The sequence below is a fragment of the Bos javanicus genome, chromosome 9 (assembly GCF_032452875.1).
Source record: "Bos javanicus breed banteng chromosome 9, ARS-OSU_banteng_1.0, whole genome shotgun sequence".
Lineage (NCBI taxonomy): Eukaryota > Metazoa > Chordata > Mammalia > Artiodactyla > Bovidae > Bos > Bos javanicus.
In genome coordinates this window covers 74,552,841-74,566,586 of record NC_083876.1, presented here as the reverse complement: position 1 = coordinate 74,566,586, position 13,746 = coordinate 74,552,841, and the positions used below count along the sequence as shown (strand labels likewise).

Here is a 13,746-nt window from a genome sequence, read left to right as displayed (position 1 = left end):
TGTCAACCAATATAATTTCCTTCTGCAGATTACTGGAAGAATTGGTTCAGAAAGAGAAAGAATTACAAGCACTCCTTCATCAAGCTATTGAAGAGAAAGACCAAGAAATTAAACACCTGAAGCTTAAGTCCCAACCAATAGGTGAATAGCAGAAAATTTTAAAGAAATACTGTTCAACCAAACTGCCACAGAAAACTAGAAAGCCAACAGGCAAACTTTATATCATGGCTTATTCAGCATCTGTCACTTGTACCACAACTACAGGCAGAGATTGCTGTACAAAAATTTCCAATTCTTAATTGTAGCCAACCATTATTTCTTACAAGTACAGTAAAAATGATTCATAATTATCTTTTCCTGAGATTATATATTATTGAGGTGAATAGGGATCTCCACTTTTTTGTCTTTATTTCTTTTTAAGGATTTCACAGTGAAATTACTAGAATAATATAATACTATTTTTGTCATTTTGTATTTGTATTCTATGTATTCTAGTGTTTTATAATTTGACAAGGCTTAAGTAGAATAAAGATAAAGCAATAGCAAGTCATAAGTTGAATATACTTTAATAAAATGTTTTGTCAATTATATCTCAGGTTTTTTTTTTTAAGTCATAGATTGGAACTTTAAAGAAATCTATTCTGTGAGAAATTGGGGATGAAGGATAATCTTTAGGCAATCTTATTTAGCCCATTTAGAGGAAAATAAAAATCATTATTTTTTGTTCAGATATATGGTCCTTCCATATTACTGCAACTAATGGAAAAAGAGATTATTATATGGTTCTCTGCTAAGTATGCTCTTCTTTGTTGCCTGAAAAACACACAGTACGATTTTGATGCATCATTTTATTCTAAGAGGCTATAAAATTGATACGAAACCACAAGGTGGAAGTATCATTAATTATTGTTAGTGACTCTCCACTGACTAGTATATTAAGCAGCCTTAAAGAGTTTGATTTATATTATCTTGTAGACTGCCAATCTCAATGGTTTCTATTAATTATACTGTGATGGAGAAAAGTCTGCTAAAGTATCAGTAAATGTTGACTATCAAATGACCTCCGAAGCTAAGAATGTCCCTTCTTCTCCCCCACCCCAATTCTGTTCTAGATGTTCCTGGGTTGCCTGGGTGTCACTCCAGTTCTCCTGGCACAAACACTGAAGATTCGGAACTTACTGACTGGCTGAGAGAGAACGGAGCCGATGAAGACACTATAAGTCGGGTAAAGAAAACATTCTATGAGACAAACATTTTTTCACTTGTTTCCTAATGCTGAGTGCCTACTATGTGCCAGGCACCAGGGAGACACTAGTGAGAAACTGACCCAGCCCTGCCTTCCTGAGGCTCACAGACTAGGGTAGGCAGACAATAATCAAAGAATTCCACATGTACAAATATAATTATGTCCTGGTCAAGTCTGTAAAGGAAAGATTATCAGGTATTAGGAGACAGAGGGAGGGAGAAGTTGGGGAAGGTTCTTTGAAAAGATGATTGGCAAGCTGGAGTCTAAAGGAATACTTAGGAATAAACTGTATGTCTGTTCTGGGATGGGGGAAAGACAAAAAGGGAAAACCATTCAGAGTGGAGGACAGAGACAGTGAGGCAGACAAATGCTCTGTGGTCCAGAACCCATAAGGATTTTTATGCTGTTTAATTGAAAAATAAAGAAGAACAGGAAAAATCAAGACAAGAACTAAAAGGAAAAAGTTCTTCTGCTTCTCATTCTTTCTCTCGTTTTTTAACTCTTAAATTCTCATGTGACATTCTTAGACTCCACTGGGCAGCAGCTATTTATTGCTACTTCATAAAATAGACTAGTTAGTGAACGTATATCAGAAATAAACACTTTCTATACAAACTATATTATACAGGGAACTTTTGTAGTTAGCATGAATAGATTTCTTTATGTTGTAAGATCACATATATGTGCAGTAAGAGGTTATATTTTTTATTTTATAGAAATAATAGTTTATATAAATAGGAAATATATTATTTATTTTAATACAATATTATGTTGATTTCAGTTTTATATTTAAATTTTTTAAATGACTAAAAGATGAATTTCTCTTGGCTTGATAATTTATTAGATCACTTAATAAAATTTAAGAGTCTCCTTAGAAATCTGCAAGCAAATTACAAAAATTAAAAGGATTTTCTCACCTTTGGGAAAAATTTATCCAATCAAATTTTCCAAAATATTTTCCCCTCTAACTTAGACTCAAATAAAAATTAAGGAGTAGTCATTGATGACACACTAAATCACTGACCTTTTTGAAAGATTTAAAATTAAAAGCTTCACTTAAATTCAGGATTCTGATTTTGTAGTAAGTATCGGAAAGTTTTCCGAAATTAAGTGTAAACAACACATTTTACCCACTGGGAAAAAATTAAGCTACAAAGTACTAAACCTTTTAAATACAAACATTATCTTATAAGCAGCAGATGTAATTACAAGCAAGTTTTATCTATTCATCAGAAGACCAATCAGAAGTACTGTGTTCCTTGTCATCTTTCTGCTCCTAAAAGTCGTATGGATGTAATTCCTTGTAATTATTTTGTAATGGGGGGACTTTTTTCTAATAATTCCAAAAGATTCTGTCTTTACTGAATTTCCTTTTAGATTTATTTTTCATTATTGCCAATGTTTACATTATGGATAGTTTGCTACTTATGGAAGTGCATAAGACATCTTACTTTTGTGTGTATTTTACTTTCTCCACAGTTTTTGGCTGAGGATTATTCATTAATGGATGTTCTCTACTATGTTACACGTGATGATTTAAAATGCCTGAGACTAAGGTACCACTTTTCTTTCTGTTCAGTCTCATCATAATGGAAAGAACACTGGGCTGAGATCAAGAAGCCTGGGGCCCTTCCCAGCTGATTGCTAACTAGCTCTAACTAGCTGGGCTGAGATCAAGAAGCCTGGGGCCCTTCCCAGCTGATTGCTAACTAGCTCTAACTAGCTCTCTGGTCTTGGGTAGAGTACTTGAGTTCTCAGCTGCTCTGAGTAACCTGAGTTGCTTGGACCAGGCTATTATTGGGAGCACTAATAACCAATATGTGCATATTAGGAAATGCAAATCAGCCAGAAGAATTTCTTGATAACATATCAGATTAAGACCATGCAGATATCTTAAAGCTGATATTTTAAACCAAATGCTCTAATTTGGTTCATGATCATATCATACTTATTAAAAATACCATGATGAGGTGCTGATTTGCCATCCAAATAACATGGTATAATCTAAACACAGTTTCTTACAAAAATTTGTTGTCTCCGTCAGGCCAAGCATGTCTATATATAATAGATATAACTATTACTCCTATCCACCTCTAGAAAGACACATTTCAAAAGTGCTGAAAATCTAAAATGATGCTTTGGGCTCTGGTTGTCTGTGGAGAGTGAAAGGCATGTGGAGGGGTGAGGAGAAAATATATACAAAAAGAATACATCAGGACTGACAAGCCTTTGGGATCTTCATGTTCTGATCAGAGCTGCTGAAAACTAAGAAGTCACTTTCATATTGCAAGGGCGCTGTTTCAAGTGAAGCCATCTCTTCACCATGTTCTTGTGTCTTTACACAGGGGCGGGATGCTGTGCACACTGTGGAAAGCCATCACTGACTTCCGAGACAAACAGGCTTGACTGTCACTCAGTTTGTTTCCAACTTCCCGTGGAGATTCTAAAAATGAATATAGACCTGATCTGCTAGGGGAGGGAAGAATCAAAGGGACAGGAGAAAGAAGCTGCACTTTAAATCCAGTATTTGTTTACTCGTGTTAAAAAAAGAATAGATGAAATACACTGAAATTTCCTAACTGTTTCTGTTTCTATGATTCATGAGGACTCTTTATAAAGACTCTCAAAATAATCCCAAACACTGTGATGTTTGGGATTATTTTGGTCTGAACATTTTTATGGAAATATTTTTAATTCAGCAGCTATAATAACTCAGCCAAATGTTTATTTCACACGAAACAGACAGAACATTTCATGTGATTGTGCATCACTGGAACAAAACCAAAATGTGACCATAACTTTTTAGGCTTATGTATGTTTGTATTATACCCTGATCATCTGAGTAGAAGTGCGTGATTTGGATTATTGTATAAAGTTTATGGGTTTTTTTTTTAAGTGTGCAGAATCTGAGAGCAGTGGTTTTTACTTACCTGTATTAATTGTAATATTAACTCTATTTTGTAACTTAAGTTTCTGGTCTAGAGTACATTCGTTGGAGTCATTTATGTACTACTGAACTGTACCAGTTGCACCTGCCTGAATCCTAGTAATGTTAGCTTGTTCTAAAGCTATCCCTTGTGTCATATTTACTCTACAAAGTAAAAAAGACTCTCAAAATACTGTTTTGATAAATTCTAAAGCATTTGTATTTTGTTTTGGCAATCTAGATAATTACTGTGTCGAAATTCTAACTGTTCCTTCAGCTCTCACATTAAATAGAATCTGTCTTCTCTTCAAGTATTCAAATAGCAACTTGATGTCCACATCATTCCTTGGGGCTACTGAGTGGTAAGAGAGAGAGGGCATGGAAAACAGAATAAAAGAAACTCAGTGGCTTTTTCTCAAGACCCCAAGTTACCTTGGATGACTACTGTGTATCTCAAGGGATCTGCAAATAGCACCCCACTGGGGAACACTGCATTTTCTGTCTCCTTAATTTTAGTTCTCATATTTGAGGTGAATATTTTTATATTAAGCTAGATATATATTATATTTTATGACTGCCCACATGAATAGGATGAAGTCTGAAGCTCCTAGATGGATGAATGACATAAACAACTTTCTTAAATACAGAGGAACTTGTTTATTATGCAATATAGAAATAACAGAGCTGATCTTGTATCATGATTTGATCCATATAGAACAGTCTTTAATAAAACAGGTAGTCATCTTTATTTTTATGTGAAAATCAGCATACAGTATATGTTTTACATATTGCATTAGAGTATGCAAAAGTTCTCACCAGTATGTTCCTATTTGATACTTGCAACAACACAGCTGCATTTTTTTCTTCCGTCCCAATCCTGGGAACAGTCCTGTGTCCTATGGAGAAATCTCGAAGGAGGTGAGGTATAAATGAAATCATAAATCATTTCACTCACACTTAAAGACAGGAGAACTTGTTTATCAAGCCACAGTTCATATCCCCACCTGTAATGGTTAAGTGCTTCTTTTAAAACTATATATATATATATACACACATACACACACATATCAAGCTACCTATCTTGAGCCACGTCTTTAATGATGTAATCTCCTCTTGGGATCTCCCTCCTACCCTATGTAGTAGTAGTGCTCAGTAGCTCAGCCCTGTCCAACTCTTTTGTGACCCCATAAACTGCAGGCCACAGGCTCCTCTGTCCATGGGATTATCCCAGAAAGAATAGAATACTGGAGTGGGTTACCATTTCCTACCCTGTATCTATGGGCAAATGTTTCTCTATACCTATATATGATTCATAATATATTCCTAGACTAGCATCCTTGAGGTTTTTTCAGAATTCTGGGCCTTAGTCACAAAAGAAGGCAATTCCATTATAGCTCAATTTCCATGAAAGTTTTGCACTGAAAGGCCTTTGGCATCGATCAAGGCCAGTGATTCTCAACCCAGCTTCATGTTAACATGATCTGGACACTTAAAAATATATGTTGATACCACCATCTCAGAGAAACTGTTGTTACTGGTTTGGGGTAGGGCCCAGAGGTCTTTTTACAAAGCTCTACAGATAATTTAAGGCTTCCTTGGTGGCTCAGTGGTAAAGAATCTGCCTTCAGTGCAGGAGATGCAAGTTCAATTCTTGGGTTGGGAAGACCCCCTGGAGAAGGAAATGGCAACCCGCTCCTGTATTCTTGCATGGTAAATCTCTTGGCTAGAGGAGCCTGGCGGGTTACAGTCATGGGGTTGCAAAAGAATCAGACATGACTTAGCAACTAAACAACAACAGATAATTTAACAATAGAAACAACAGTACATGCAGTAAGCGCTATAGTTGCATTGAACTGCCAGAGAGGGTCAAGAGAGGCTTTACAGCAAAGTGAAGGTCCAGAGCTGAGCCTAGAAAAATTTTTGTAACAAAATAGATTCACGTGGGTGCCAGGGGCAGACTCAAAAATAGATCCAATGTTTCTTTTAAACCACAGTCTGACCTCTTTCTCCTAGTTCTGTTATTGCATATTGTGTTTCTTTCATTCCCAAGCTATTACATGACACAGTTTGGCAAAGAGGAATTAACTGTGAACCCACTCGAAGGCCTACTGTGTGTGAGGTGCTGTAGCAGCAGGAGAGAGAGACACGAAGCTCATCAGGTTCAGAATGCAGGCACGTGTGTCATTGAGGACATCTGCAGCCTGTCAACAAATCAAATAATTGATGGCTCCAGACTTTATGGACACCTACAGAGAAAGAGAAGACGAAGCCCCTGCCACCAAGTCATTCGTATCAGATTGAAGAGGCAGATGTGCAGTAACAAACTACATCTGGTCTATGTTAAACGCTGGACAAGTTACAAGTACAGAAGACCGTGGAGAAGTTCAGAGGACCAGATTGCCAAGAGACCCAGGGCAGGTGGAATAAGTCTCACTGAGTTGGTGGGCCTCAACCTGGGCCTTGGAAGAAAGGAAGTATTAAATTACTTAGGACTGGAGAAGTCATTCTGGCAAACAGCTCCAAGAACAAAGGCAGAAAGAGATTTTCAAGGTGTTCTAGAGAAAGTGAACAACTTGCATATTGCACTAAAGCACACACAAATTTTAACTCATTTTAACTCTTACTTGGCTGGAAATATGAATTACAGAGTTGAAAAGTGGAAATGGGATAGGAGAGCTCAGGATGTAATTGGGGGATGGTCAGGGAGGGAAGTGAAGTTAGTATTTAGTTATGTAGAAATGGGGAATCTAAGTTTTCTGAGCAAGGTGTGTGTGTGTGTTAGAAGATTAACTTGGTAAAGTTGTGTTGGGTAAATTAGAGGGAATGGAAATTGGACAGAGCAGTTCAGAAACTGTTTAAGATGTGAATGAGGGTCTAGTGGAAGCTACAGAGCGATACGAAGTGAGAGAGTGGAATTAAAACAATGAATTGACAAAATTTTGGAACCCTGATTTGGGCAGTGATGAAGATGTTGAACCTACATGAGTAGGAGAATTCAAAAATAGGCAAGTTTGGAGCGGGGGTGCTGGTCTGGGGACCTGTTGAATTAATGTCAGGGCATCCTGCTAGAATGTGCATGAAAAGAGAACATGCTAGAGTGTCCAGAGACCCTTGAGGATGTATTGGTGGAAGTCAGGACTGAAGTCAGGGTATAGATTCTTGATTTAGGAGTCATTTGGATGGAGATAACAGTAGATGAGGGCTGTCAGCAATAGAATGGAGATAGAAAGGTTATGGCCTAAGATTTGGGGAGGAGGCAGGTTTGGGGACAAGTTGAGAAGGAGGAAGAATTTAAGTCCACAGAACAGACAAAAGAACTGACCATAGAGGAGTGAGAAACATCAGGCCAGCGGGGTAAGCCAAGAGGAAAACAGTCAGGCTTGAGTGCTGCAGAAAGTCTAGGGGAATACAGATCAAAATAATGGAATTTGATTTTGTGACCAAGAAAGCTTTTATAGACAGGTAAGAAAGACCACAGCCAGTTAAACAAAGATAATAAGCTGATGGCGGCACAAAGTCCACATATTCATCCCCTTTGGTGAACAAAATATATGACGAGATTTGGCAGGGTGGGAAGTCAAAGGATGAAATTTTCAGAATCAGAGAGCCCTGAATGTATTTGTCGCGGCAGAGCCCCTTGAGTGGGGAGGCGTTTGGGGAGTAGGGATAAGGGAGAGATGAGGTTTCAGAGGAGGCAGGAGGGGGAGTGAGTGGCCTGAGGACATCCAGCTCCTCCCCTGGAAAAGGGAGTCAGGATGATTCGGCAAGGTTTTGAGTTGGATATGGGCACTCAGGACAGATGGCTTCTGTGTTCTCAGTAAAGTACAACATGAAATACAATGTGGTGGGGTGACATTTAACAGATGTCACCCTTCCCGCAGTCACCCAATAGTCCACTCTGTTACAAACACTGCATGGGCTCTGGAATACAGAGTCTGTACAGGGCCTAAGTGCAGAATTTTGGTGTGTTTCTTGTTGCATTTATTTTTGTGTAACTTGTGACAAACTGAAACCTAAGTTATCAAAAGAATGGGAGAAGGAATGAGCACAGACAGAAATAAAAACCAAACACATACAAATAAACACACCAATAAGTCTTCACTTTGGGGAGGGGAGGAAGTCAAAGAAAGAACTCATTGGTTCACTTAAGTAAATAGTATAGCAGAAGATTGAAAACAAACGGCCTCCTTTTCCTAAGGAGGATTCTTGATTCTTTTTCTTTCAAAGAATTCAGAGTCTTTCTGATGTTCAAAGGAAAGTGTCTTAAACCCTGGTGACTTAATTTACTAAAAAATACCTTTGGTTGGACCCAAGCTGAGGTCTAAAACCACCACCTGATGCTTAATTTTCATTGATTAGAAGGGCGCTAAGTGATCTGAATGTGATTTAGGAAGGTCACACTGCCAAATGATCAGTTTGCCTAGTCTGCTATAGAAATGGCACCGAGGGAAAATCCGTAACTACAAACCGCAGCACGTGTCCCTTAATGAAAACCTCTACCTAATCAGCCAATGACCCAGTAAACCAAATAAAACCAGTCCATTCCTGGGCTCAGAGTGGCAGGATGTGCATGCAAGGATGGTGAGAGTTGTCACCCTACCAAGAAATCCAACACTGTTCTCAGACACGCTTGGGCTCCCCTAGATTCTGCTGAAGTCCTTAAGAGGATTTTAAACTGTTGGGAGCTTGTGACTTGTGTTCAGCCAACCAAGGCTGTGGGACTGCATCTCTGTGTAACCAGGTAGAACTGATCTCTGCTCCATTTTGTTCCTTTATGTTTCCATTTATACAGGCTACTTTTTTTCCCCCCTCAGCATTTGTTGCTTAACGTTTATTTGCGAGAAGAAATTGATGTCTCTGCAGCTAATAATCTGTTTCTTAAAAAAGAAAGAAATTGTTGCCTACTGCTTTTTCCCCTGGTCTCCCGGAGCCAGCCACGAGTCACAAGGTAAGCTGCTAATCGGAAGTCAAGAATAAGAAAAGCTACATCATTGGGCACAAAGTTGTGTGCCCTAGGGAACATCAGATACAGAAGCCTGGTGAAAAGACAGGTCGTCGGCAGTTATGTGCTAAAACGCAGATGAAGACTAGGCCGCTGAGTCGAATCCAGCCCGTGTAGTCCGGCTTTCCACGTGGCATGATAGTCTTCGGCGGCTGTCACCATGAACCCCAGCCCTGGCGAGTCTAACATTGATCAGGCTGCCTCGGAGCTCAGAGAGGGATAGAGCCTTCCGGATGCTCTCGCCTCATTTCGACGGATCCTCAGAGCGTCCCAGTTCCTAGCGCCACCAAGTGTCCCCGAACCCCCTGCAGACCTCGAGGAGCCGGGCAGCCGGGACCAGAAGCTCGCAGCCCAGGTTGCCTGACTCCGCCCACTGCTCTGGTTGCGGAAACCCAGCCGCGTCAGCCGGAGCGGCTGCCACGCCGTACCTGCCCACGAGGGGGCGCGCCGGGTGCAGGCCGCCGCGGGCTAGCGAGCGCTCGCTCCCTCCTTCCTCCGCCCTTCCCTGACGGCGCTCACCTGTCTGGGCCGCGGGCCGGGAGGCGGGGGGCCGGCGGGAGCCAAGCCGAGGAAGAGGGCGGAGCGGCTCTCCGGGCGCGTCATCGGAGCACCATGGCGGACCTGGGAGCGGGCGGCGACAGCCACACGGGCGGCGATGGCGTCGCGCAGTGCGAAACAGGTGACTGAGCTGCGGGGGCAGGTGGGGGTCGGGCGGGCGCGGGCGGGAGGGCGGCCAGCGGGGCTGCGGGGCTCGCGTGGGGCCGGCGCTCCCCTCCCCCGCCCGGCCGCGGCCCGGAACGGCCGGCTCGGAGCGCGCTGGCTCTCCGCCCTCCGCCGCCGCGCGTCGATCGCGCGGCCCCGGCGCCCAAGTTCGCTGGCGCCCGGCCGCAGCCAGGGCCGCCCCTCTCGCGCTCCAGCTCGACTTCCCCCAACAGGTGGAAGCGCGCCAGGGAGCGCGGGCTGGAGGAGGAAATAGGGAGACGCCGGTCCTCCTCTCCCACCTGCCAGTCAGGGTCTAATTCGGTTGAATGGGGAAATCCTGTTCCCCCAACCAAACCACCAGCCGGAAAATCCTTGTCCAGGTGCGGCTCGCAGGATTATCCTTTTCTGCGCAAACCTTTTCGCTTTAACTGGCGCGCCGGGTGCCGGGGTCGCCCGAAACGGCGGACGCAGCCCAGCGCTCCGGAGCGATTGTCCTGGGGTCCGCAGTTACGACGTTGGTCACGAGAAGACTGAGATCGGGGGGTTGGGAAGCAGGGGGCTGCTTTCGGGATGGTGGAGGCCTGCGGGTGCTGGTGGGGATCTCAGAGATTTGCTAACTTGAAAGGATCCTCAACAGTTCATGTTTTCAGTCAGTGCACCAACCATAGGTGGGAACATCGTCTCGGCCCCTCCGAAAGCGGTACAGAGGAACCCCCCTCCCTCCACTTCCAAGCCGCGGTTGGGGGCAGGAGCTCACATCCCTGAGAGCATTAAGTCTCCCCCGCCCCCCTCGATTCCCGCCCCTCGAGATCATTTCTTCTTGCAGATCCACCTCTCTTTTCTAGTCCCCTCTTCTATTCTTGGCCAGTAAACTGTTTCTGGTACCTTCCTACACTTGGGGGCGGTGAGGCAGATTCTTATTTTTAAAAAGCCGTGCCAATTGCAGGCTCCCCAATTAAGTTGAGTTTTCTGCTTACACATAATCGGAAACAATTGTCACCTAAATTTGAGACTCCCTCCGCCCTCAAAAGAGAGGTATTGACTTAGAAGGTGTGCTTCTATTAATGCGACAGGTCCGGGAAAGCTGTAACCGTATTTGCAAATGATGAATCTTTTCAGCTACGTAGAGTCGGGGCACCTAAAGTCTGAAGACTTAATACCTGAGATTAAGACAAGGAATCTTGAACTTGTTTACTTTGAAGTCACGCTACTTCCTGAAGGGTGGTTTATTTTGTCTTACTGTGTTTGAAAGATTGGCAGGTCATTATTTTGGTTTGGGGTGGGGAAGGGGTGGCTAAGAGGACGTGCCTTTGTAAATGCTTTAGGGAACTTGATAAACTGGGTTCTGAGGGTTAGTGCAGCAGGAGGGCAGTATCCTCATTAAGAATATAAACGGTTTGGTGCCTAATCTGCACAAAGGAAAAAACAACAGCAACAACAACAAAAAAACTGCTTCTGAAGCAAAATTGTTCCAGTGAGTTAATACACACGTTTTATGCTAAAAATAATAAATAAGCATTTCCTAGAATTTGCACATGAACAAGATTTTCAGATGTTAGTGAATTACAAACTAGTTTTATTCAGTGCTCAGGCATGTTTACCAAGGAACTGGTCATGCTTCTAACAATTAACATACAAATCAACCATGTGGCTGTCAGTGAACTATTTTCTTTATGAAAAGGGCAATTTAACCATCTCCTTCATAGAAAACAATTCTTTCACATCTCTGCCTGGAAACTTAAGTTTCCAAAGGACAAGTTTTATATATAGTCTTTTGAATAACTGTAGTTTAGTTGATAAAGATGGAGAAGGAAATGGCAACCCACTCCAGTATTCTTGCCTGGAGAATCCCAGGGACAGGGGAGCCTGGTGGGCTGCTGTCTATGGGGTCGCACAGAGTCAGACACAACTGAAGTGACTTGGCAGCAGCAGCAGTTGATAAAGAATCTGCCTGCAATGCAGGAGACCAGGGTTTGATCCCTGGGCTGGGAAGATCCCCCCAGAGAAGGAAATGGCTACCCACTCCAATATTCTTGCCTGGAGAATCCCATGGACAGAGGAGCCTGACAGCCTACGGTTTATGGGATCACAAGTGTTGGACATGACTTAGTGACTAAACCACCATAGTTTAACTAAGCTTATTTCTGGCTCACATCTTTTTCCTATTTTTCTACCCTTGGATTACTGTTATGGCTTTTCATGGTCAGAATACCTTTGTGATTAGGTGCCAAAGAAAGAAGAAAGGTGAAAAAAATATATTTAAATCTGGGTGCCAGTTGTTTGAGGATTGTAACAACTTAGGAAGTTTTTCATATATTTAAAATATGTGACCTATACCTGAATATCAAACTTCAGTGTAGTACTTTTCTTCTTGTGGATGTATTTAATATTAACATACAAATGCTGCAAGTTTGTTTTTTTTTAATAATTACAGGATTATATTGAGGTGGGTTTTGGGGGATGGGGTGGGAATTTCTGTCTTTTATTACCATCAAGAGGAGAACATTGCCACCTTAAAGGGCAACATTTGTTGAAGGATTCATTTTATTCCCTTTTAGATCAGGTTATTAGGTTATTGGGCTTCCCTGGTGGCTCCGATGGTGAGGAATCCACCTGCAATGCAGGAGACCTGGGTTTGATTCCTGGGTTGGGAAGATCCTCTGGAGGAGGGCATGGCAACCCACTCCAGAATTCTTGCCTGAAGAATTCCACGGACAGAGGAGCCTGGCAGGCTACAGTCCATCGGGTCGCAAAGATTTGGACGTGACTGAGTGACTTGAGCACGTACAGCACATTAGGTTATTAGGAGGTAGAGCCCATTCTTAAATGTCTTAGTTTTTCTGTCCCTGAAAAGACTGTGGTCCAACTTTAGGGCAATTTAGATTAGAATCCCAGGTGATTATAAAAGTAACACCTGTAATGTGTTCATTATTATGTGTGTGTGTGTGTGTGTGTGTGTGTGTGTGTGTGTGTATCAAAGATGGGTTGAAACTGGCAGTATACCATCTATAAAATGCGACTTTCTAAAGAATATTGAAAAGTAGAATATAAAAATCATATTTCTTTCAGCATTCAGAACTGTATTTCTGTCAGCATATATTTATTTTCTACTCAAAAGTAGTCAAGTCACATTCTTTATGATGAATTTTTTATTTTTTCTTTAAAACGAACCATTCTTTCCACTTGTGTTGCCATAACCAGTCGTAGGCAAGAACTGAGCAAAATAATTGACTTGGAAACAAGTTTTCAGTTTCACCACTAGAGGATGTCAAGTCTATTCAGGTTATTTTGTGTAACAGATTGAAATTCACGAAATTGCCTCTGCCCAGGCTTTGTGTATTTAATTTTATACTAGTGCTCAAGAACTGTGAAAGTGAGTGTGCAGAGCTAATTTGTCAATTTAATAACTTCCTTAAAAAAAGCCTATTGAGTTAAAACCAAATCTAGAGCTGCTCTTGACTAATCCGTGAGAGCACACTTTCATACACTGGGGATAAGTTAATACCGATGACTTGTGAAATCTGTTGACACTCCTTTGGGGGAAATCACTTAGAACCTGGAATTGGGCTTTTTCTCTCTTTAGCAGGCAGCGCTGTGGAAAAACATTGACCTTTTGTGTGATCTTGTTCATGACTCTTCACGGTGTTTTTTCCGAATTATAAAGTGGTATTTAAGATCTTACATTTCAGGGTCTGCAAATAAAAATTGTTAGGTGGGGTTCAGATGGCATTAAACTCATCCATTTTGAAATTCACATCCTAGAGCTAGTAATGCCTCATTCGGGTGAATAGATAACTTTTCCCGTGTTATATTTTAGTTAATATAGTTATACATCTTGCTAAGCAGAAGGGAAGTATTATTAGACTAGGC

General features: G+C 41.7%; 2 protein-coding genes across 5 annotated transcripts in view; both read left to right on the top strand.

Moving 5' to 3' along the window:
* MAP3K5 (mitogen-activated protein kinase kinase kinase 5) overlaps positions 1-4,486 on the top strand; it is a 228,669-nt gene extending 224,183 nt beyond the window's left edge. The window contains exons 27-30 of the mRNA XM_061428082.1: positions 29-141; positions 1,113-1,225; positions 2,726-2,802; positions 3,592-4,486. Coding sequence (XP_061284066.1) covers positions 29-141; positions 1,113-1,225; positions 2,726-2,802; positions 3,592-3,652 — 364 coding nt within the window. The 3' untranslated portion in view covers positions 3,653-4,486. The remainder of the gene's footprint in view (positions 1-28; positions 142-1,112; positions 1,226-2,725; positions 2,803-3,591) is intronic.
* Positions 4,487-9,642: 5,156 nt separating this feature from the next.
* The window catches only part of MAP7 (microtubule associated protein 7), a 176,383-nt gene continuing 172,279 nt past the window's right edge, over positions 9,643-13,746 (top strand). For 2 of the 4 annotated variants that reach the window (XM_061428095.1, XM_061428087.1), the window contains exon 1: positions 9,647-9,853. In XM_061428095.1, the coding sequence (XP_061284079.1) occupies positions 9,787-9,853 (67 nt within the window). In that variant the 5' untranslated portion in view covers positions 9,647-9,786. Of the gene's footprint in view, positions 9,854-13,746 lie in introns of all 4 variants that reach the window. The other 2 variants (XM_061428086.1, XM_061428088.1) reach the window with 2 other exon arrangements.